General features: G+C 33.1%; 2 protein-coding genes across 14 annotated transcripts in view; one reads left to right on the top strand and one right to left on the bottom strand.

Annotated features, from left to right (window-relative positions):
- Positions 1-173: 173 nt before the first annotated feature.
- LOC117209690 (prostaglandin E2 receptor EP3 subtype) lies at positions 174-26,749 on the top strand. 3 transcript variants are annotated; one of them, XM_033451964.1, is made up of 6 exons: positions 174-1,532; positions 2,564-2,803; positions 12,078-12,255; positions 12,797-13,035; positions 15,433-15,661; positions 26,376-26,749. In XM_033451964.1, exons 1-6 carry the CDS (start codon positions 1,281-1,283, stop codon positions 26,435-26,437), a joined length of 1,200 nt encoding a protein of 399 aa, XP_033307855.1. In that variant the 5' UTR covers positions 174-1,280; the 3' UTR covers positions 26,438-26,749. The 3 variants fall into 3 exon arrangements, with proteins under 3 accessions (XP_033307855.1, XP_033307853.1, XP_033307854.1); XM_033451962.1 differs by lacking the exon at positions 26,376-26,749 and adding an exon at positions 17,926-19,531; XM_033451963.1 differs by lacking the exon at positions 26,376-26,749 and adding an exon at positions 17,926-18,038 and having other exon boundaries at positions 1,281-1,532; positions 12,081-12,255.
- LOC117209689 (rho guanine nucleotide exchange factor 17) overlaps positions 20,066-26,792 on the bottom strand; it is a 70,360-nt gene continuing 63,633 nt past the window's right edge. For 8 of the 11 annotated variants that reach the window (XM_033451959.1, XM_033451955.1, XM_033451958.1 and 5 more), the window contains 3 exons: positions 25,611-25,784; positions 24,421-24,704; positions 20,066-23,961 (listed from right to left, as the gene is read on the bottom strand). In XM_033451959.1, coding sequence (XP_033307850.1) covers positions 24,442-24,704; positions 25,611-25,784 — 437 coding nt within the window. In that variant the 3' untranslated portion in view covers positions 20,066-23,961; positions 24,421-24,441. The remainder of the gene's footprint in view (positions 23,962-24,420; positions 24,705-25,610; positions 25,785-26,792) is intronic. The other 3 variants (XM_033451953.1, XM_033451957.1, XM_033451956.1) reach the window with 1 other exon arrangement.

The following is a 26,792-nucleotide window of genomic DNA, read 5'->3' as shown; positions in this document are numbered from 1 at the left end:
CCAAATCGAAATTTTCAACGATAAAGAAGAAATCGTTAAATTCCTAAGCAAGAGCATCCCTAAGTTATGGCGCCAAACAGACGCCGACTTTAAAATGCGACGCAGGCGCACTAGCAGAACGCCTATCGATTGTAAACAAAACTCGAGGCGACCGCGTGGTTTGGATCAGTGTGGCGACGACTCTCGCGATTGAAGGAGGTATTGGAAGTGTGTTTTTCCTCTTCCACATCTTTAAGTTCGATTAGAGGAATCGCAGGTTCGCATCGTTAATTCTTTACTAATATCTTCTAAAGAAGAAACAGAGAAGAACGTATCGAGCTATCGACAGAGTCGGCGATTTCACTTAGCAATTCGGTGATCGAGGTTTAAAAGAAATTGAAAAGAAATTCCATCGACAGTCTATCGAATTGGCCTACTTCAGATATGCAGTTAGTAAGATACAAGTTAAATATGTATAGATTCGTGTAATTGTCTTCTTACCACTCAACGAATGACGAAGAATACTCTAACAAGCGAGTTTAAGAGGCGTCTTTGAAGTTCCACTCTGCTCTTTAATTTTCCTCACTGGTAAACTTTGATGTTACTTTCGATCCAAAGAGCGCACAAGAGGATAACTGGCCTACACGCAGCAACAGGTTTCACAGAGATTTATTTCTGTTTTGAGCTGTTCGATCGATGAATCCGAGCAGTTGGACCGTTGCACTGGCTGTTGCTCGCAGCATATGTAGCCTGACTTGAATAAGGGCCCCTGGTAGGACTGCAGGTAGTCTTACAAAAGGGTCCAAATACAACGTTGTCACATTTCATAAGAAACTCAAGGCGGTGGCCTGCGTAACAGCAACAGCGCCCGTCGAAGAGTAAGATACGATAATACAGTACCAAAGGTACATGATAACTGCAGCGATACAAATAATGAAGATCAACAAGCCGATTTAAGAAATTGTCGTCATGAAATAATGCTTTAGCGGGAAAAATTTCAACCGTTTTTTTCTTCAGCATAGTTCCCATTTACATAGAGGAAAGAAAAAGATAGGCACGAGCCGAGAAAATAGACGATTAGTCGAGATCAACGATTGTGAAACAGAGTGAACGATCCATATAAACAATGAGGTCTCTGAATCGTTCCATCATCGATCATATTGTCGAGACTTCCGCTTGAAGTTATCCGCCAAGCGATTCAGATACGGACATTGCCTGGTTGCGATTTTGATACTATATATTACGTGGAATATCGATTGACGCTACTTACGAACCGTAAAAAAGAAAGAGAGTCGTAAAAAATGTCGCTCACCTCGATAGAGGTTTGGAACGAAACCTTGTCAATAATGAATTCGACACTGAACTCGACGCTGAACTCAACGCTGAATTCGACGCTGAATTCGACGCTGAATTCGACCCTAATATCCAACGTTGTTCTGAATCCATCAAAAAGACACGTGACTTTCGCCTCTCAGGTGGTACTCACCCTTGTATATATTACCGGCGTAATTGGCAATGTGTCTGCTCTAGTCATACTTTTTCATCGAGATAAGGTAATAACACTTCCATTGCGTATTCTACGACTAATCGATAACTTCTATCTCTAATTTGTTTAATAATATTGAAATTCTATTATACATGTATCTATCGATATATATTATAACTTCTGTTAATAGGATAATTATTAAAGATAATTAATATTATAAGACTTTAATATTAGTAACGTTGGAATGATATTATATTTGTATTTATTGGTAATATTTTATATTGAATGCTAACAACAGAGAAAGAAACTAATTGTGTCTTGTAAATTACTGTCATAAAGTATCTATTTAAACGCTTCTAAGAAATGTGATTGATAGTAATTCCCAGAGATACTGTTATTTGTGAAGCAATAGTTATTCACAAATAACAGTATCTCTATTAACAGTGGGTGTATCCCTAAACAAATATTTCGATGCGGGTTTAAACGCTAATGAGTAATAGATATCGCGCCCTTGATTCGAAAATACGTAGCTCAGAAACATTGGTTCTCTGGATGTCTAAAAAAACTGTCTTTAAACACATAGTAATATATCATCTTATTCATCAAAATTATCAGTGCGAAAAAAATATTCATAAAATAGGATCATATAATATTTTTGTCGTTTCTAGTTTATAATCCTAAAGAACTTTTTTATAGTGATATCTCGAGAACATATTTTACGAGTTATTCAGTGGAAGATTACTTTTGTAGCAAGGGTGTGATATATCTCATTGAGCATAATAGAGAAAGTTGACACTTTATCTCATTCAATACTACCGACCAACATAAGCAGTGACAAAATATGTTTACTTTTTAATAATAAAGTGAATAGTATATAGGCTACTTGTACATAGTTACAATATAAAAAGGATATATTAATAATAAAATAAAATTAAAATTCAATAATAAAATTAATAATGTACAGATTGTCATTCAAAAAGAAGAGTCATATATCAAAGAGTACAAACAGCAAGATAAATTACAGAAATTCTCAAAATAATCTAAATATATTCAGTAATTTGAGCTAATTGGTATATAAATTGAAATAAATTGTTTCAGAGGAGAAACCGAAAACATTTGGTGATGCTGCGTTGTTTGGCCATCAACGACCTGGTCGCATTGTTAGGGATGATGGTGCAAATGTACATCACGATCTATGTAGGCAGTGTGATGTCTACCAGGGGGTTTTGTTCCCTTCGGGTGGTATGGAGGCTCTTCGGTTTATTCAGTGGTTGCGTAGCCATCGTAATGGCAGCTGAGAGGTGGCTAGCCTTGACCAGACCCTTCGTTTATCAGAGGGTAAGTCAAGATCCTTGATAAACCTTTTCAAACGACCAACTAGTATTGACTTTGGTATTGGCAGGAGCTTATCGTTGGATTTTCCCTTCATCTTACATTTACTTTCACATCGTTAGATCCTATCTAACACTTGCAGGCTACTTGAAGCTGTATATCTCCAGTTACATAACTTAAATCGAGTATTCAAAACATTATTGAAAAATAATGTACACATATATCATAAAAAGTTGAATAAATTTTTGGACCGAAAATGTTTTTCTTTTTCTCAATTAGTTATTCATATTCACGATAGCTTGTTCTCGCATCGAACATGATCGGGAAAGTGGCGCCAAGATTTTCTCGCAAGGATATCCTGACGATGAAAGACGAAAATCTTGAAATTCAAATTAAAACTTTGGAAAAAACGCAGCGTTTCCCTAATTGGTTAATTATTTTTAAAAATCGTTATTGCGTTTTACTATTCTTGCAATTAATTCGATAATTAGAGATTGAAGAACACACTGATATGGTCGAAAAAAAAATTAATTTTTAAATTAACTTTTAAATGAATTAATTCGTTTTTATTAAATAAATATATTGATATTTAATCCAAATTTCCGCGAAATTTTTTCGATATTTCTTCATGAAGTATTTTCAAGGTTTGTGAAGTATTTTAACAGTAAATAATAGTAATAAGGAGGTTCGGATCAATCTTCTGAATATTAATTGAAAATTATGCAAAATACGGACGAAATCGATCGAAAATAAAAGTAAGAGTCTAATACCAGAAACACTAGATATTATTCTATTAGGACTAGTTTGAAACTATATACGTTACAGAGATAAAAGGAGAGTGAAAACACCATTGTAACATAGTCGAAGCAGCTTCATAGGTTTTATCTGTACGTGATAAATGTTACGTTAAGAGTGTAGGTAGATGTACCATATGGACCTGACCCATTTTTTCAATAGACAACATTGACAGGAATTGATGTGAATATTTACTGAAAATGACAATGCTGTTTAATATTTTATTGATAATATTTGTACTCTGTAAGACATTGTAGGAAAATGTTTGCGCATACTTGTTATTAGGGATTATACAATGCCGAACTTTTTACACCTATCGCTATTAACTAAGATAGTTTACTTAAATTAGATATTTATTAGACTTGCAATAAGTTAGAAGCAACTGGAAATTGATATTTATTTAACTACAATTACTTCTTTATATCACTTTATTCGCTATACTCTATTTTAAAAACTAACTATATGACCGGAGCGTTAAAACCGGAAGATCATTCATTGGAAATGTTGAATCAGAGAACTTGACACACTGCAGTTCTTTCATCAAAAGTAAGCAAGAATTAATATTATCATAAAAAAATATTTGAAAAATGGTATAAAATATCTTTTTACTTGAAGGCGATGATACCATTGGTTTTTTTGTTAGATATCAATCATTAAAATACATGCTTAAGGAAAATATTCGCAGTGAAATTCTTCAGAATCTGAAGATGTACGTACGGTATCAGGGTTGACAGTACGCAAATATTAACTCCATCACTTGGATGTAGCCAACGATTCGGTCGAATCAATCTACGGCCATTTAAAACGCAGCGGAAACAATTATTTAAACTGGCTGAGGAACAAGTGTTTCTCTGATGCAGTTGGACTATCAAAATGTATATCCTGTTTCCCTTTAACATTATGTTGTGTAATTCGACAAGTGACCAAAGAAGAAGGATTATTTTCGTAAAACAGTTTTGTCAAATATAATAGAGAAACATAAATTACTTTCAGATATGAATCAGATGTAAATTATTTTTTCTGGCTACTGTTTAAGCGGAATCGTAATATCATTTACGTAGAAAAATTATAAGAAATTTGTTGATAATACGTTTGGCCCATTTTACTTTATTTGAAATTATTTCTCGAATGATTTTATCAAATTTTGCAATTCTTTGATATATATTTTTTGGTCAAATTAAAGAAATGTGATTAAAGGGGATCATGGTTCACAGCAGACGGTCACATTTCCCATGATAATGATAACAAGTGATAGCTTTGGAAAGTCCTTAAGTTGTTTCTGAGAAAAAGAAAGACGTACGTGATCACCAGCAGCTAATTATTTCATGTCCCAATTAAAAAAATTTATTTTCATGTTAATACCATGGCTACATTTGGTTTGGGAATGAAACATGTGTGCTTTATTGGCACTGAATACAATTGAACTTGTTGCGTCGCGTGTCGCGGTGAAAAATTCGTGACCCATATTGTAGCCCAAATATGTCCATGCATAACGCCTATACTGTTTTCAATCATTGAGTTGTTCATTCGATATTTAATTTCACTAGATTATTTAAATATATTCAATGTCTTCATACACTGTTCGATTTGTGATGTTACTCTTGGATCATTATTGTTAAATTTTATCGTCCTCGATTTAATTAGTGTATTAAGAAATTTCCTTGACACATTCCATATTTTTTAAACAGTAGTTTTCATCTAAAATTTATTATCGAAGAAAATACTTTTACAAGTTTCGGTATTTTATATTGAATTCTTAGTTACTGTAAGATTTTTAAAATAATATAATATAATTTCTATTTATGTTATGCTATATACTACAGATTAAGTAATGAAAAAAAAAAAGAATTACGAATTCATTCGAATTTCGTACCTCTTGAATTATTTAGCACGTATCTCGACTTTTAGTAGGCAGAGATTCAGGTTCAGTGAAATTAATGTAAACCACACTTCTGCACTGAATGGTCAGTCACTGGTATTTAAACTTTTTCTTAGGATACGTGTATCCACGCACGTACAGTGGCCGTAAACTTGAAACCATATGATACAGTATCATTTACTAAAGTTATAGCTGTAAAATTAATGCTAGGATTATTTCCATAAATTATACATCTTTATCCTTTACCTACCTTATCTCTATTATAGTGTGTATTTTTCTGTGTATGTACTTATTGGAACATTTATATATTTGCACCATAATTGGAAAAAATTATGATTCAATTATCTTGTAACAATTCATTTAACTCGATACTTGATACGATAAAGGAATTATACGCTACTACATAACATATTCATAGTTTACACCAAATATCACATTTTATTAAATACGAGATATCCCACAATTTTTGAGCCAAAGTTTATTTATCTACATATGTGTTCAATATTTTCATCAAGCTGACACCAAAAACCACATCCCAATATAGTTACGTTATAGCTGTCAGACTACAATTGAAATAATCTTTATAAATTACAATCGTTTATCGACAATCATTAATACGTTCATCAATATGACCGTTTCTCGGCAGTCATCAATATGTTCCACATTTACGAGCCATAATTAATTTTCATATTGCATCTTGTTTGTTAAGCTGGAACTTTGTATTTTTCTATCAATAACGCTGCACTATAATTTTTCTCTAAAATACCAAAGACTGAAATCAATCGTCTGTATAAAAAAACGTCGTCCACTTTATCATCCATACGCATCATACTTCCGCTTTAATGGAGTAACTTCAAAAATAGGCCACAATCAACTGGTCGATTCAAAGCAGATTAGAAGGAAAACTAGAAAATCCAGTCCTCTTGTTAGCAGTCGTTGAGAACTCGTTGAACACGCTATAAATTTAGAACATGATAGATCTCACCTTTGATTGCGGCGGGTAGGTAACTTCAACGATATAAGAGCAGAAGACGAAAAGATGATTATAATGTCGACGAACTGCGGATTGATATCCTCTGAACGCGTGTGGATTGTTATTATCTGTAACAGATTCCTCTCTATCGGTCCAAACATAGTGTCGCAATCTCAACAACACTTTGATGATGGTTTAACGCTAAATTTGATAAAAAATTAGAATTATAAAATGAAAAATGAAAAAGGAAGAATTGTGACTCTAAGCCGAAATGAATTGGATTAATGATTGGACACTACGTAAAATTATCTTTCGATTTTATGCGAAAACTATCTTCGCGATATTAACTCGTAAACGTCGTGTTCGCGACGAATATATGAAAAGAGGATATATGAATTGGCAACGAGTGATTCACGATGTGAGAACGCACTTTCGCGAGGAACCCCGGACCAATGTTTCGTTTTTCGCTTCTAATAACCAACGAAAATCACGAGCTAACGATTGAGAAATAGTCTCCACTCTATCGCGTTTCCACGAAATATTTTGGTTACATAAGAGGGGATTCGGAGCTGCTTAAGTGCTTTATGGAACGAATTTTTGAGCCAAGCGTGGCTTGCAACGAAAAAATGAAGATCGCTAGGAGAATCGTGTTTTAGGTCGGTGGAAGTTATGACGCAGTAACTTCTTGTTGGAACGTTTTTTTAGAGATATATTGGGGACCAATTAATGAAGATAGAGGATAAAAATACTACTAGCTTCTTGATATTTTAAACTCGTGAAGAAGAGATTGATCTAACCTTGTAGGATGTAGAATTTTATAATTAGACACTCTTTGGATAATAATTTAAAATATTATTTCATTATATACAGGGTCATTGGTAACTGGTGGTACAAGCGGAAAGGGGGTGATTCTACACGAAAAAAGAAGTCGAAAATATAGAATAAAAATTTTTCGTTTGAGGCTTTGTTTTCGAGAAAATCGACTTTGAATGTTCGCTCCGTACGCGTGCACTTTATCACGTCTCGTTATAACGGATCTCACTGTAGATTTTAAAAAAATTAAAAAAAGAACAATTTTTTTATTCTATATTTTCGACTTCTTTTTTCGCGTAGAATCACCCCCTTTCCGCTTGTATCACCAGTTACCAATGACCCTGTATATATGTATTTTTCTTTTTTTTGATTGGAGGTTTAGAGTCGCGTGAAAAATTGATTTTTTTATATTCTCCAGGGTAACATTAAAGCAATTAAAAATTATTGATACTGTTAAGCTCATTTTGTTGTTCAATTATATGTATGTAGGTATGTAGAATGCATTAGCATTATCGTCATAACCTCATACTCGTATTGTGTTCGATAACCGTAAATGATCGCATGTACAATAGCATATTATTTCACACTAAGTGACTATGTTTTAAAAGATGTGGTACATTTAATGTTTCCTAATTCGGCCCACCCCGCCCAAAGGAAATCAATGTAACTAACGGAATGAAAATAATGCTTTTATCTATAGTTTTTGCCAACTAGAAGAAAACAGATTCAGCTAAAATTTATTAATGTCGTGATAGAATATTATTTTCGTAATTTGTCGAGAAACAAAATATTACATATCAAGCTTTTTATTTATCGTTGAACATGTGGATAACTTTATCCGTGATAATATCGCTTCTTTACTCGTGGATATTTACAGTTATGGTGTGAGAAATTTTCACTTCTGCCGAAATGAAGTGGTCAATTATAGACATATTGTAAGGATGTGCGGTACACGATTGTGAAAATTAGTTTCCTGTTGTAAAATATATATAGAGAATACTTTAACTTATCTTTTTTCTGTTGGCGATATTAAGAAACGAAATATTATCTTACATTCTTTGATTTTATCCGGGAACGATATATCAAGGTAACTAAGTCTGAAAACTCATTAGTTCATTAATGCTTGTAAATTACTATGTTTTGGCTTCTTAACTCCATCGTTTATTTTTAGCTGTTTATCATCTTTTTTTAACTGTATGTTTCAAATGTTGTACTTTAATAAAATTGTGCTTTAATAAGCATTATTTTAATAAGGGAGAACAAAATTTCATAAGTAAATAGTTATAATCATAAATATTCACACTTTAGATCTTTCTAGTTGATCAGATTATAGTCTGAACCTAAACCCTCCAAGTATTTTGTACTGTTATTTATTTTATTATTTGGCTATTAATATTTGCGAACGTTACATCAAACAGAGAAGAAATTATTCAATCTTCATCGTTATCCATTTCTCAGACTTAACACTCGTAATACCTCGTAATACCTACCAACCTCCTGATTTTAGTCGCCGTGAAACAATGTTTCCTTTGATATAAAGAGCAGTTATGCGAACTATGTATCGACTACAGCAACTTTCTGTCCATCGAATTTAAGATTTCTAGATTTCTTGAGAGCATCCAATATTATTTTCAAAATGTACGTGTCAAAATTAAAAATGATCTGGTATTTAAAAGGGAAAAGGAAGAAGGGAACATATGAACAATTAAATAACGTAAAAAAAAGAACTAATATTTTACAAGCAACAAAAAATTCTGTAAAAAGCATCATATAGTCAGTACAAAAAGTATTCGTAGAATAATTAATTTTATTAAAAATATTGTAGAATATCGTTCATTAACAAAATTTTGACAAAAAAAACGCGCGTATTCTTACAAATCTGTAAAATAATTTTCATTAAAAAAGCATGGATTATCTATATTCTTCGTGAAAATATTAACAAGTGTCTAAAAAATGGCAAAAATATATGCGTAATAAGTATTTGTACAGTTACAGTTTAATGGGAAAAACTAATAAGACTTACCTAATACATATCCAGGAGAGGAAATTGCCAAGTTTAATTATTTTAATGCTTAGTGGGGTTTCCTTCTGATTTTATTATGGCTTGAAGCCGTTGTTGAAACGACAAAACATTGAAACATTGAATTTATTAAATTGATGAGTAATTTACTTGAAGTATTTTTCTATTCTTCTGAAAGAGTCCTTTTTCAATCATTCTTTGATGAAATATGGTGACTCCGTATTTTTCGTTTCAGCTGGTCATATATATTTTCGATAATATTTATATCTGTGGATTGTGGAGGTGTTTTTAGGCGTTCCGAAATACAAGATTCAGGCTCGCGTATTACTAACATTATATTTTGGGTCGTTTTTTTGTATCGCGATGAAACTGTCTTTTCAACCCACTTTTTTAAGAGATTATTTTTTAAATATCTATGTACATTGTATCCTATGAAGCAATAACGACGAATATGTTTTTTACGCATATGTTTTTACTATTTTCTAGATATTTATTAATATTTTTAAAACAGGAATAGGATCGCATTCCGTTCTTTTTTTTCGAAAATTATATGAAAACTATATTGAATATGAAGATTATATTTTTTATTTGTTAATAAACAATGTGCTATAATAATTTTGTTAAACTTAAGTACTCTATGAATATTTTTTACAGTGATCATATAAAAAGAAGTTAAGAGTTGGTCATTTTAAACATTCTGGTAATTTTGATATTGTAAAAACACGTTGCGTTGTAAAACAGCGAATATTTCTCGAAAGGCAATAGCAGAAGCAGGAGGTACAATAAAAACGACACGATGTCTCAGCAATTATTACAGTTTCCCTTAACCCCTTTATTTTCTCTACGTACTGAACGCCTCTTGTGAATGGGCTTCCACTTTTTCCTCTGGAAAGCACTTAGCCACCTCCGCAGAAGTACAACAAAAAGTTGTCGGTGAAGGTTTCATTTCTTCTCCCATTTCTCAAAGAACACGTTTGCCACGACGTTTGAGCGATGATATTCGTATATTTGTTTTAGACGTACATATAAAAGAATATGATAAGAAGAATATTTTATTCATTATCTCGTTTTTGTGTTGAAAAAAGATGTTTTAATTAAATAATATGATCAAGTACTGTCTAGAGCGATTTATTACATACGGCAACGTGTTTTATGGACTGCATTAATTTTTAATAAAAGTTTTTTACGAGCTGAAGATAAATTCAATGAGAGCTAGAAAAATGTCAGATTACTAACCATTAATTCTTATGACATTCGTAATATTCGTAATGACATTGTTCACAAAATTATTTATTGTATGATCTAATTTATGTATGAAATAGACTGTAAATTATTTAAATCCATAATAATAAGTAATCTTTACGTTTCTCATCTTTTATTTCCATCTTTGCGAATAAGATAGTGTAGAAATTGGACAACCCGTTCAATCAGACAAAATTGAACGCTCAGGTAAACTTACGCAATGAAAAAAGCAACCCTCGAGACCCCAACCTAATTTCAATAAAAATATAATACCCTATATAAAATTTTAAGCAAACGATACCTCATGCTATCTCACCGATGTACTGTTCTAAATGTTTCACAATTGTATTAGTGATTCTTGTATATTCTGTATATTCAGAATATTACATTTTCTGTGCCAGGTAAAATATTATTTGTGTACTATTTCAAGATTTACAGTCTGCTTTTTTATTTTTATGATGCAAACATCTATATTATCATGTCAAAACAATTCTATTCCCTTACAGTAATTCAAAAACTTTTGGGAACATACGTCTCCAAAACATAACGTTTCGCAAATAATAACTAGCACGATAAATTGCTTCAACCCTTAAGCGTAATATCTGGAAAATACAGAATTTCATTCTGCAAATAATGAGCTTTACTTTCTTTAAATTCCAAGAGTCCATCTTCGAGAATTGTCTACTTGATGACGAAGAAACTTTCCACCCCATGTAAACAATGATATCATAATGATTCCCTTTTCGCATTTTTCCTGTGCCCCAGACATCTAAAATAAGATCTAAAATCGTCAGCAACCCTAGTGGTATAGTGACGCAGATCAAGAGTTCACCTATTTTAAGCCGAATGTTGTCTAAAAGAAAAACACCATCTACATTATATCTGGTTCCCGTTCATAAGATTCCTCGTGTTGTCTGGAAACGTTGAAACTCATTTACAAAATAGCGATGACTCTTTTCCTTTCGACGCCATTCTATTTACCAATTGCTCGTTGTTACAATCGGTCCATTAGAAACGAATCGATATTCTTCGTTTGCTTTCTGCCACGCGTCATTCATCGAAGTTCATTGACTTTGCCTCATTGAGCAATGATCGATGCGATCATACGTGTCGAAGAAGGACATGTGGTTGTGAATGTAAGCAAAAAGAAACTGATACTAAACTCTGTTTTCACATTGTGCACTTGTTTCTTTATGGAAAAGTTGGTATAGCATATGCTGATAAGGGATGGAAATACTATTTTTTACTCAGAACTCTGAAGTCAGTCAACAGTGCTTTGAATATAGCGAATTCATAATATAACATAGGATAAATTACTGCTAGAATTAATTTTGAAAAATTCAATTTTTTGGGATTGTAAAATTCTTGTACGAATAATTATATATAATAATGAATAATACATAATCGATAATAAATAATAAAATAATCATCATAATATTTAATTATAATTATTATTTCTTAATTTTTTTCCTTTCTTCGATTACCACACTATCGACGGAACATATACTACTTCCTGCTTCTTGTACTACTAAATCTGTGACACGTATGTGTTTCCTAGCAGGTGACATACCCAGCAATTGTACGTTGCATGCTAGTGCTCTGGTTAATCGCCCTAGCGTTGACAAGCATGCCAGTTATGGGTTTTGGCGTGTATTACAAAGGCGAACGATGTATTCGATACAGAGAAGCCACCGATCCAACTGATATCGCCTACGCGTATGTTTGGTTCGTTTTCGGTAAGTACGAGGTATCGCTGAGATTAATAAATCCTTAAATATGTTTCAGTTACTATATAATAATTTGATGTGGTGAAATCTTGATAATCCGAATCGTTTTTTATTGGACCCTTCATTCATTTAATGAAAGGAAAATAAAATGGAACGATTGACGTGTGTCTAAAGCGACTTGTGTATTTGTTTATTCCTTTTTTTTATTTTGTATGAATTAGTACACAGTAACAGTGTTGCCATAACTCTAAACAACAAAACGATACATTTTGATAATTCCTATTTTAAATTCGATCAATATCGTTAAACGATCACTGCAGTTTGTGATCTTTGTCACAATGATTCAGCCTTGATTGAAAATTGAATAAAATGTGCTGTAATGCTAATATGATTAACAAAAATGATTTTACAAAAATTGTCATTCACAATTTCTTGAAACTTTTGCACGGTTGATTGTTCTATAATTGTATTATGTGAAAAAGAAATAATTTCCATATCAAATGTATATTTGCATATTGTGAAGATCTTAATTGCTCTTTTTAAACGGCAGGTACGGGTCTCTGCCTATCGATAGTTTGGTGCAATTTGGCGGTTTCTAGAGCGCTTAGTAGGCTAAATCACAAAACTGGGCTGCTCCGACGAGTGACGAGATCTTCTTCAAGAGCGAAGCCACTTTTGTCAACGTCAGGACCAACACCAGAAATCGTCACTACCGCGGAGGAAAGGGCATTCGCAAGATTAATGGCCGTACTATCAATATCGTTTGTTGTCTGTTGGATGCCACAAATGGTAAGCGATCGATCGTGGAAGTAATTGATTAAATTAATTCGTTCACGCCGGAACACCCTCGACAATTAAATGACTCTTGCGATTGTTTTTGGCAAGCTAATTAAAATTCGGAGAAGTCGTAACTTCCAGTCCTTCCGCTTTCGAACATCTTTGGATAAAGACGTGTCTTTAGATACTTAATTACACTAGGTAGCATCTAGAATTGTCTATCAAGAAAATATCTTTAATTACATTCTTTGTCTTGTCTTGCTACAATTTATTTCCTAACAAAGGATTTAAATTGTTGGATAAATTGTAACTGATTGCAAGGGAGATTAAAAGAATAGTGTTTTATCATTTTATACTTTGCATCGCTAATCTTTTCATTGATTTTAAAGTTTGTTAAATTGCACAATTTTCTTGTAAATTGTAAATTTTCGTGTAATATTAAAAAATGTAGTAATATCAAGGAACCAGCAAGTGACAATATCGATTCACCTGTGTTATCATGGATTATAATTTTCTGTTCCCTCTAATACAACGCTGACAATTAAATCGTAATTAATTCATATCTATTTGTATTGTATTTGCTCATCTCGTTGTCATCTTAATTCGCCATAATGATACGTTTTGTCAACGGATTGCGAGAAGGAAGTCTCTATGATAGAAGAGTTTCCGGTTACTCTCTTTTATGGAGGCAATGGTGTTTACGTGACGCGGTTTTCGAAGATCCTTTCGACAATAGTATTTGCTCCAACACCGACAAAACATCGATAAAATTTGCCGTCGTATCTCCCGTGACGAGACTTTCAAAGTGAAACAACATTTTTCATTCTATACCATGTACCTTTCGTAAAGTATCCATCTAACAATTGATAATAATGTACTAGATGATATTTGATTCAATTCCGATATTGATGTAGTTGATATAACATTAATCGATGTTTAATTATGTTGACGTGTAGTTGAATAAACTGAAAAAGGCTAGTTCAATCAAAAAGTATGTACTAAACATATTTTTCATCATCTTCTTTTTACAACGAAAATATTCCTTTAACTGCCAATAACAATGGCTTGTAGTAAACGGTAAAGTAAACTCAGTTGAATGCTCATCGCTCATAGCATCAGTAGCAGTTAAAGAGTTAGAATATTTATGTAATTATATATTTTGTCTTATCTTTGATCTTGAAATAATGAGTGAAACCTGTCAGATCCAGTACATCAAAGGAGGCATTGGACAGTGAAGTTACGGATTTTTATTCAAAGATCCACAATATTTCAATATATACGTATTATGGCGTCGAAAAGTGGACATAGATAAACATAGGTTCATTGATTCATAAATCCGGATAGGAAATTTCGTGTTATTCCAGAGGAATCATTGCCATTGCTCGAAGCTTTCGCATTCCTGAATTTTTAATTCAATGTAATCAGAATGTATCCTGCCGGCAAGAATACAATCGCCTCGAACAATGCACTCACTGTAGTACGGTGATTGCATACTCACGAGCATTCCGCATTTCCATCTCCTTATCCGCTCAGCATCTTATTCAACGAATGTTGTTTTCCTCACAAAACGTGTAACGTTCCCTGAAGTCCAGTCAACCACTCGAATCTCACGTTTAAAGCTTGCACTTGAACTTCTCACAAAATTATTCATTTTCTCGTTTTTGAAGCTGTTTCCAAGGATGATGGAAATAATGTAACGATTTGCTCGAGCAAAATTGCAAACGTGACGCATTTCCGCTGCCTGCGATGAAGGTTAAACACGAGGATTTAGTTTGGAATATCGTCACGTACGATCGATCGCGACGCTCGCAAACGATCGATCTTTGTAACACGTTAATGTTCGCTTTGTAAACGAAACCGGATGTTGGAGAGATTTTTGACGAGGAAAATTTTCCACAACGTCTGTCGTCGATAACCATGTATTTCTGTCATTGACCCTAGAGGCGTGCGTTCATACTGATTCTATGGTGACCGTGATACTTTTCATTCTACGCCGTTTTCAGCCAACGTACCTCAAATTATAATTATACTTTCCTAATAGTGGTCATTGTGTTTCATAATTTTGAAACTTTGTGAAGTCGTCGTTCTGAGTTAGAGTTGATTTGAGCTGAATTAAAAATCGTAGAGTTTCTGTAAACCACATATCTCGATCTTTCTGCGCAGTTGAACTACTGTTAGTAATTGTATGAAATAAAATTTAATATAAGTATTAATAAATTGTCTTGTATTAAAACAAGTGACTCTTACAAATTATAAATTAATTGTCATACTTGATATTTTCAGGTTGTACGCAACAATATTTATACACGCTTATTAAAATTAATTACTTTTTCTTTTATATTAATCTCAATTATTAAGTTTCATAGGTTGTTTTTACTTTACTATGACATTACTGTTTTGTTTCGATAGATTTCCATCCCATTGGCACAATTCGCAATGCAATTACCTCAGAAGGCGCTACTCGCGCGAAAACTGATTCGTATGTTTCACCTGGCGGCCGATGTTCTTCTTTGTATTCACTTCACCCTGGATCCGTACATCTACGTACTATTGAGAATGCCACGGCCACGATTCCGCCTTCTGAAACCCCTTTGCAAGATCTGTTGGCCAGTAAGAAGCCGGTCGAGTTCGTTCAATGGTGAGTCTCATCAATTCGAAACGGAAATTACGTGTGTAGAGGAGGTGGGAACAATTAGTCACGCAAGTGGGACCCGATAGTATAGAAATTTGATATATATTGCGGAATATCTACTTCGAATATTTGATATGAAGGCCACAGGTGAAAAACATGATAAGTCATATTTTCCATCTTCTTTAAAAAAACGAACAATTTTTCTAAAATTCAATACGTTGTTTACTCCACATCAAAACTATTTCTCCATTTCAGTTTGGGATTAAATATATGTTTATGTCACCTTGTTGAACTCGTAACAAATATTAATACCATTAATTATACAGTTTATTATTAATTAAGTCAAATTAACATAACAACTAAACTTATATTACTCGTTTCTTTTATCAGATTATTCTCTTCTTTAACTATGTTATATATTGTATACAACTTTTCAGTCACCAACTGACATAGAATTTAGAACGTTAACAAAGATTGACTTGTCATGTTTTTCTTGTGTGGATTTCAATATTCAATATTGTACATTAACATTTAGTAATAATATAATATTTAATAACATTAATAATATTATCTTAAAAATAATATTTAATAATATTCTGTTAATAAGAAGTACTATCTTAAGACATTTTTTATGATTAAATAAACGTAAGATATCTCTCGTCGCAATTGCGTGACTTATTTTACACTGTATAATTGAACCTTTCCAATTAACCACTGTTTTACTTTGAATCGTTTGAACGACTAAAGAACAAAGGGTAATTGGTCTATGTACTTTTGGTTTTCAACGTGTCATTTAACATGAATATCGTGAGTTTGTCTATCGGAAAATGGTTTGCCCAAAGGTCTACCTAACCATTATACGGTTTCTTCATGGTACGCATAACGAGAAGTTAGAAGGCCGATAAAGAAGGCCCTCAGGGGACGATGATCTTTTTGGTTGCCTCGCAACAGATAGGGGACTTTCACACGAGCTGCAAATTGATATTGAATCGATTCTTAGTGACGATTTGGATAAGCAAATTAGTACTTACCGAAACATGTTTGAGTCTCCACTTAACACGTCCTTATCATTTCCTAATCAATGTACTTTGTTATAACTTATACTATAATCTCCTGATCAATATAATTGGTTGATCTTCTAATCAATGTACTCTATTATAATAATATATTCTATCGTTTCCTCGTTTAATCTGGCCTAGCGTTCATAGTTCACTGTAATTATTGCACGCCGCTTGTGAAAAGAAATTTTCAATCAAACACAGTAGCTATTTTATTTTGGAGGTACAAAGTATAAACCTAATGAAAATATGTTAAAATCGTTAAACCACGTGAGATAGGGGGATTTTTGTTTTTACGTTTTTGAAATATGCATTATCGCTTAAAATTTACAAGTTTGGGATCACTCCATAATTCACACACAAAAAAAAGAATAAAAAATTAAAAAAAACTAATTCACTATTTATTATTCTTGGTAGGTTTAGAGGAAATACCTTCCATTATCTCTTATCTCTGTAGTGTATTTTTGTGACATCTCATTGCATTTTTATTTAATTCATACACATGATATGACTCGTCGAAACATTTGAAAAATAGATACAACCTAATAATCATAGCCTTCTTCTTCATAATCTTTCCACTGTAGTTCTATATATACAGAGTGGTTGGTAACTGGTGGTATAAGCGGAAAGGGGGTGATTCTACGCGAAAAAAGAAGTCGAAAATATAGAATAAAAATTTTTCGTTTGTGGCTTTGTTTTCGAGATAATCGACTTTGTATTTTCGCTCGGTACGCGTGCACTTTATCACGTCTCGTTATAACGGATCTCACTGTAGATAGTTGTCTCGATAGAAAAATTAAAAAAAAAATTTTTTTATTCTATATTTTCGACTTCTTTTTTCGCGTAGAATCACCTCCTTTCCTCTTGTACCACCAGTTACCAACCACCCTGTATATATATATTTTTTTTTTAAATATACAGGAGGCCCCGTAACTAGTAGTGCAACCAGAAAGTATACGGTTTTACGCAAAAAAATAAACGAACAGAAAACAATAAAATTTGATAAAAAACATAGGAGCCCAAATATTTCTTCATATCGAATAAGTGATCCCAACCTTTTAAGCAATAGCATAATTATCTGCACAGTTTAACAATCAGTTTTCTCATTAACATAGCTGATGAAGAACTTTTGGCAGAAGTAGTATTCTCCTATCAGCTTAGGCTGATGTTGATGATCCGTACGATTGAAATGGAATCTCTAACACCTGACAGGTACCACAGACCACCAGAGCAGCAGTGGTGATCCGTCGAACCCGATCACCGAGGCACCCTCCATGCCCGTCAGCGAGGAACACGATCCTCATTTAGTGGCGGTGCCGATCTGAGATAGGCTTCGGCGAATGATCTTCCTGAAACGGCTCAATAGTCACGATGTTAGGCAGGCTTGAGCTGCACGCTCTTCGAGAACGTTGGAAGATCTTCGCTTGGTATATACACGAGTAACCGCGCTACGAACTTCCATCGAATAACTGGCGAATCCATTGCTTTGAACTGGAATCGATATCGAGCAAAATTATGAAAAAAATTCGATGTTACGAAATTACGATCATTGTGTTGGCAATTAGGAGAATATTTAAAATAGTTTCGATTATTAACTAAAATATCTTAACCAATAATATCTCATCAAACGCCTGGCAAACCTATTACCTTCAGTTGGCATCGATATCGATCGAAATATCGAAATTATGAAGAAATTGTACGATTTTTACTTTGCTTAACGATAGAAGGATATTTAAAACAAAGGAAAGTTTGAGTATGAAACTATTTTCATTTTAGAAATCTTCAATATCATGAGAGTGAGTAACTGAGGAATAAATCTGATTAATTGAGATTGATACCTCGCTCATTTTTCGTATACAATTTGCACATTTTCAATGTTCATACATTTCCTGTACAGTTTTCGTGTTATTGTACATGGTACATTTTACGGAAAATTTTAATCGTTGTAATTTTGGATATTTTAATATTCTGATTACCTAATTAATTTTTTAACTGTTTTGTAAAAAAGGTATCGCGCTTTATATATCAAGGGAATTTAATGGGACTACATGAAAATATGACAGATGTTGATATTCTTATTTTCTGTTTTATTTTTTTTTTTTCTTATATATATTGTTGAATTTTATTAGAGAAGTGAGTAAACAGCATTCCAAAAAATTATTATGGCACATGGTGCGTGTATCGTATTAATGGATGTACATTATATGTATATTAAAATAAAGCTTCAAAATGTTATAGAATACCCGGCAAAATATGTAAGACTCTACTCGTTTGCAGTCTGCAAGTGAGAGTGAGTGTTGTTTGTTCGGTGTACTTTTTTAACCCGGGTATTTTGCGAGAAATGTAAAAATTCGCTTCAAATTGTCTATAAAAAGAAAAATATACACATAAGATAATATATAATAACAAGAAGTGTAGTTAAGTGTATCAAGAACTATATTCTAAGTAAGTATAATAAAGTAAGTAAACAAGAAATGATCGCAATGAAAATTTCGACATATGCTTCTGCTATAGTTGCGTAAATATATGTCTAGTCAATAAATTAATGCAAGTGTGCAGTAGTTACAAAATGAATGCAATGAACCGACAATTTACCAAAGCATTAAATACAAAGCGTATTTTCATCATACAATGTACTTCCTTATAAAATTTAAATAGAACTTGAGAGAGAAATATATATATATATCTTTCTTTTCTTCAAGATATGACACTGATGGAAATACTTATCGCATATAAATAGATTAATCAGTAGTCTCGTGCTTTATACTTAACAAACAATAAGTTGGTACTTCATTAGAGGAAGCCGATGTAACCTATAGCGATAAATACTTTATCACCTTCTATTGTATCAATATAATTATATTAATACATTTTAATTACTTCTTTTTTGTAATAAATTTGTTTAACAAATTTGTTTTTTTGTGAACTTTGTATCACTATAAATACTCAGTATTAATTCTTAGAGATCACTTTAGAGATTTAGAAACGGTTTTTTGTGTTTCTGATATCCGATAGAAAAAATACATATTTTCAATTCTCATAGGAAATAAATGTTAATAATTACATGTGATGACATTTAAAATGTAAAATTGATGGCTTGTCTGAATCTGTCTGGTGCTACGATATGTGAGGATTAATATTTGAATATAAAAATTCAAGTAACTGAATAAATTAATATTCGTGAGTTACTAAGTGCCAGTTTTATCGATTTTACATCTTAGATTTCGAATAAGATCTTACTTAACTTCGCTATTATTAATAATAAATAAAGAAGTATAATTTCAAACAAGTGATAATCAGCAATGTGCGTGTAGGAGACAACGAAATAACGAAACGAGTGGAAAGGAAGGAATACATATAATACAAATATATTTTATACGCAATTACGTATCTCTTGCTTCTAGACACTTAACAACATTAATCAATAACTTACGGGACGCGATCGTTGCTGAATACATGACATCTTTCTTCCTTTTTTTTTTATTGCACACTAGAAATATACCACAGTTGCATTCGTACACAGTATCAATCGCGATACGTCTGGCGTACTTTCACGTACCTTAAGTAGCTACAATAAATAATAACTTGACTTTTTAATTCCACGCTCGTCTCCCACGTTTTACGCGTCGATCAAAGATCTATCTACGTTCGTTCGATCGCTACGTTCATGTTCGCTACGAGATAAACAAAAATACACAGAGACGATCGTAACGAAATTTCATAGAATTTGTAAATATTCCTTGTTGACTAACAACACGTTGACTAACAAAAGATCGTCTACGCTTCCAGTACACGCAGTTGCATCTCTGACCATCACACCCCATACGATTCTAGTTCACCATCCATCACAGGCACACGCGTCAACGACAGTTAGAACGATATGATTGCACGCGTTGTCTCGCGAAAAGATCGATACTTTTCAATTCGCGAAAAGGCGCAAAGTCCAAGGCAAATATTCACGATTCTCTCGTCTTTCTTTTTCATTTCTTTTGTTCTAGCCTTCTCACACAATCGAGCTCAATCGCATGCAAACATGTATATACGTTTCGGCTACGATAATAGAAATCACACCGATAAACAAAATATAAGCCCGTACGCGGTCAACAATTTTTATTAGCAACAGATTGCATAGTTGGTGGAAGAGATATAATAAGGTCATAAAATTGGACAGCTATTGATATGTACGTTCTGAGAACTAAAAGAAATGAAATTTAAGGAACATAAGAAAGAACAAGGCGTTCGATAGCTGGTTCAAGACCATCGGATTAGAATTTCTTCATTTTTTCTAATATGATAGAAAAAGTTTTAGGAGATTTTGAGAATTTCAAGAATTCGGCTTTTATGGCTTCAATTCTATGTTATCGGGATTATTTCGAGTTTATCTAGAAGGAATTATGTTTCGACGTTTCACCAGCATTATAATTATGCTATGCAGAGGTTCAAGTGACGCATGAGACTGTCGTGTGTCTTGTAGTACAAAGAGTATATATAATATATAATATATTGACCATATTACCGTTGATCACCAATCAAGTTTCATATAATTGATCAGCTAAACAATTAAAAAAATTTTGTACAGAATACAATCTAGAAAACAGGTTGTAAAAATATATAATTTGCTGTTTTGCATATAGTGCACACATTTCATATAAATATTTTAGATATCAATATAAAAGTAACTTTTATAGTCTGAGATTCAGGACATTTTTATAAGATGCATACCGCTATATGTTTGATTAATATTTTAATTTACGACCTCGTTATATCAATTCTAACATCTATGCCTTGCTTTCGAGCGATAGGCTTGCGAACAACAATTTATCACACATACAGGTATGTCGATAATTATATACACATCAAAAAGATGTCTCTATTTCTATGATAGTAGAGCGAATCTTGTAATTGTTTTTCGGTTCGAGCCGGTTGTGGGAGATCGAAAATCAAGGCTCTAATGCTTCCTGCGAAATGTCGTATCAATATCATTGATTGAATATAATGGTTATGTATAGGGTTAACATGATTCATTATATTGTGTTCTTTAAAATTATGCGACTCAGTCTTGAAGCATTTTGAAGCATCGCCGGCTCTTCCATCAAAATGATACAGCTCTCAGAAACATTCACTCCAATAATCTTTTACTTTTTTTAAATATAATTTTTGTCTCTTTTTTGCATATGTTATAGATATAATTAGACAACGCATTCATACAATTTCTTTTAATTTTCATAATCGAAGGATAACAATTTTTATTTTTTTTTTTTAATTTTCTGCTATGACCAAACGCCGTCATAAAAGTATAATAATACTCTGAATATCTCACCTTGGCTCCGCGAGAAATCTAAAATTCGTAAAATGAATTCAAGGAAGGTTAGATAACATTCTATCGAGTATTTTGAAAGAGACATCCGAAGCTGTAAAATGTCCTCGGTCCTGATTAAAAACGAATCATTGCGATAAAGGCGAGGATTTTATAGTTACGACTTCGGTATCGATGAAACTAATCAACGTGCGAACATTCGCGCAAAAATAAAATTGTTAATTCCTAAAATCAGAAGGGCGAAGTGCGCGAAAATTGATCGTACAATTGAAGACCAAAAAATGATTTGCATTGTGATCTTGAGTAAGACTATCTGAAGGATTGATATCAATTAATTATTGTCAAATACGCTGTATGTTAATTATGTACGGTTGATATATACGCGAAGTTGTAAAAAAGTCAGACGAGTCGCTCAAAGTTGAAGCGAATAAAACGCGCGGGAGATGTATAAAGAGCTTAAGGTCTATCCAGAAGTACCCTGAACAGGGGAAACTATACGAATTGGCCACTCGAATTTTTGTACCATTAACACGGACATAACAACAACAGAATAATTTTACGCCAATATATAATAATTATCGCGACGAAGCTTTGAGGAACCTTCTTTATTCCAATATACATTTCTTTATGAATCCCACAATTTTTCTTACATTTCCAACAAAATGATTTTTCCACCTACAATAACACTTTTATTTTCTTCCAAATAAAGAAAATATTAGGAAGACGAAAAGTCAGAATCTAATGTCAAAAGTTCAACGATTGAGATTTTATTTATTTTCCATTTCTCTTTACTAGAGATCAACTAAAGTATAATTCTCTCGATTTGCACTTACAATGACATTACTATTCGCAAGAATTTCAAATCCGAAAGAAATTTATTTGCGCCCGAGTTCTTCATTATTTATCCAGTCTCAGAATTCGCTAGAATCCCATTAGCGATTAAACGCGAACACATTCTGCTGCGATCAGTTGAATTATTAATAAAACGAACAACGATGTTATACGTCAGTTCTCGAGCGCGCGGCGTCGATCGATGGACAATGATAAATTCGTTTTGGCACTCTAACTCGATTAGTTCCCTTTTAACGTTTTAAAGATATTTTTAGGCCAGTGTCACGGTGTTGTGTTAAGCTCGATTCAACGCTCTTCCAGGTATCGTAATCCATTGCGTTCTAGTGTTAAATTCAACGTGTATATATTATATTTAACACAACGAGCATAGTACACGCGTAATTACATCGATTTGCTTAAAGCTCGCGTGTACGATCGTTTACCTATACCCTCCTTTACCGAATATCGAAGTACAACGACATTTAAATTGCGATCACACGAAGAATTAATGCCGCGAGATCGAACATCGAGAAACCAACGTTTCATTCAGATCCAGTGCAAAAGTACAAACTTTCATGGAATCGATTTACTGAAATCAAATAATATTCAAAACAGCCAGATCAGAATGATATATATTTTAATAATTATTTATAGGTTCAATCGAACGTGATTGTTTTTTTTATAGTGTCTCAAACACGTGTGAACATATCTCTGTCGTTTTGAATCTGATTTCAGTGAACCTTTTCAGTAGTTCTATTTCGAAACGAGCCAGGAAGGTTCGAATATATTACTGTAACGATCTGACTCTCTCGATCGGTATTAACAAAAGATTTAGAGAAAGCTCTCTAGTCCGGTTCCATAGCAGTTTTGAACGCGTGCTTCTTGGCACCTTGAAAATAACGGACCTCCTTTATCCTGCTTTTTATCCATTCGGCCAAAACGAGCCAGAGAACTCTTCCGCGTTCTCTGAAAAATCGTCGGGCGAACAAGTCCTGAACAGTCACGATCGGACAATGACGGACCCGACCGCGTGTGGATTGCACACGCAACAATGATTCCCACGGCATGTCATGCCAACGTGAGTGAATTGTGGCCCTTACCTGCAAAATTTACGCATTTTTCAAATTTAAATGTGTACGAGTTTTAATGCGATTTTTTGGAATTGAGTTCAAGGTGATTGGAACACGATTAAGAACTCTTCTTTAACATTCTTATTTGATTGTAACATATTTTTTGTATTTATCTTCTAAATAATTTTATCTTTGCAGATGTACCATCACACATCCTTTTAAAATTTTTTCTTTATATGATTTTAATTTCTTGATATTTACATGCAAAAATGCATAAATTGTAGAATTTAGTGAAATATGAGTCTTCAAAAATTGTACATTTCATATGTTACAACCTAAAAATAACTTGTGAATTCAGTAGATTTTACTTCAAATGAAAAGTCAAGAAATGTCCAAAGATAGAGCCGATCAATTTGAATTGTTAATAGTTCATATGTATTATCAAATATAATAACAAATATTAATTCAAGTGCTTCGAATCGAACTCACCGAGGGCCGTGCCAGATCAGATCACACCTTCCAAAGCAGCAGATGGTTGGTCGAATCTTCGCGACCAGCCTGCAGCTCGGCGGATGCCTGTGCACCTCTGAAATTCTCGTAACCATCTCCGCCTGATATCACCAAGAGTTTCCCGCGATTGATGTTGTTCTGTTGAGTTTTGCTAGATTTCAGAGAGTATCTGTTCACTTTTGGACGCGGATCCGGCTTCGACAATGTAGTCGTTTCGACGCATGTGAGGAAACGCACGTGTCCGGTATGTCCATGAGGAACACCTGAAAAATATAACAAAACAGTTTTATTTTCTAAATATTTTTTGACGCGAAGCTCGACGATATTATTTACAACAATGTTATTCACTAAAAATGTAATCTACTGCTAGCTCCAAGCTTTAATTTCGAAACATTATAGCGGGTTACCACATTTCTTACTTATTTTTGTCTTATTATATATATATACTGCAATTCTATTTCTAAGAGATGACAACTTTTTGTTATTCATACTTTCTGGGCCCTTGTGCACAATTAAGCTAATATCATTAATGAAATTTTACAAGTCATAAGACGAAATTTGCAAAGTAATACATGTTCTGGTGCAATGATTCCAAGTACGTTCAGATTACTTCACATGCAACGACCTAGTAATTAATGTAGCGAAGTGGAATATAAATATTTCATCGTGTTAATCTAATTAAGGCGCTGATTCTAAATAATTCTACGAAATTGAAATATTAATGACCAGTACAAGGGCGATAGAAGAACGATACAATCGCCATATTTAAATCAGATTCAGAAAACGTTGAATAAAACATTTTATTCATCAACATACATATTAACAAAATTTTGCAACATTCAAAGACCAAAATACCTTTTCTTTGATGTATTAGATACACCAGTTTTCCTACGACTGAATATTGCGTATATCCATTAAATTGTAGCAGAGATTGAAAGCTTGTAGCGTCACGTGAAAGGCTCCGTTTCCCAAGATTTATTAGTAGACAGTTTACTTAGATACACAGGGAAATCCAAAAATTCCTAAATGATTGATCGAGCCTGTATCTGGCCGGTGTCGAAGCAAACACTTCGTTGAAAAGTCACGAGTAAACTCGGTGGCCAGCTTCTAATTATATCGAAAGCAATAAGCTACGATTATAAACGATCGAACGTGACGTCAATACGTACCAATCACGATCGGTGGTTGGGACATCCTCTGCGTGGATGGCTTTATATGGGGAATTGGCACGGTCAATAGTACACCGGCACTCGTGCCGATCCAAAGCAACTCGTTGCAAGCCAAAAGTGCGGTAACCCTGAGACAGGCGGCCTTGTGCTGTCGTATTATGTCATCGCAACCTGCAGCAAGTTTAAAGCTTCCGTTAAAATAAATACCATATAATAAAATCGAGAAAATATATCTGGTTATGTAAGGTTTACTTGAATTAAAGTTTTTGATATGAAATTTATTTGGAAAACTTCCAATGTATAAGACTGAAGAAAGATTTATTAATGAAAATTGCAAAATTTGGTGTTAATAGGTTTGGTGTTAATAATAATTGCAAAATATAGCTAGAATGACCAGTTAATAACTTCATAGAAATTTAATAGATTTAGCTCATTATACGTTTAGGGGTATTCTATGATTTTTGGCAAAGTAGACTATCGACCAAAAATTTGATGCCATTGCGTGCTTCATAGGTTTCAAAAAGTAAAAGTAAGTTAAAAATTAAATTAAAAAAGTAAATTCACAAGAAATTGAATACAGTATTTAGTACTTATTACTTCTAATTTTGTACAGATATGTAATTGTTGTTCTTGTCTTTAATTTTTTCGTATAAGTATTGTATTTTATATGTATTATCGTCGGTGGTATTAGTGTTAATAATGCATGTTCAATATTGTTTGTTTTACGTTTTATTTTGATTATGTATTTTGTCTAAACACGAACAGAGTCACAAATACGCGGCCAAGACGAGAACTTCTCGGTCCAATTCGTGAAGAACAACCGTTAATCTACTTGTGAAACGACTTTGAAATGCTGAAAGGAATCTGGTGTTCCTACGTTTAACAACTTCTCGCATCCAGGTAAGATTTTCTATTTTATCTTCGGTTACAGACTCTCAGGTGTAGGTCTTTTTACGATCCTCGCGTAAATTCAACTTCTATATTTTAAAGTCAGTTTCAACATAAATCTAAAACTAACGTGGGGATAATATTTTAGAATTAGGTTTCTTTAACTTCTCTTTGTGGTAGAAACCACATTTTATTCCAATTAATTGAAATTTAATAAGTTACTTTCGAAGATAGTTCATAATTTGGATATATTTTCAGATTTTCGTAATCAATATTGCATCTATGTCGATAAAA

Source organism: Bombus bifarius, unplaced genomic scaffold (assembly GCF_011952205.1).
Source record: "Bombus bifarius isolate JDL3187 unplaced genomic scaffold, Bbif_JDL3187 scf7180000008190, whole genome shotgun sequence".
Taxonomy (NCBI): Eukaryota; Metazoa; Arthropoda; class Insecta; order Hymenoptera; family Apidae; genus Bombus; species Bombus bifarius.
This window is presented reverse-complemented; position numbering and strand designations above follow the sequence as displayed.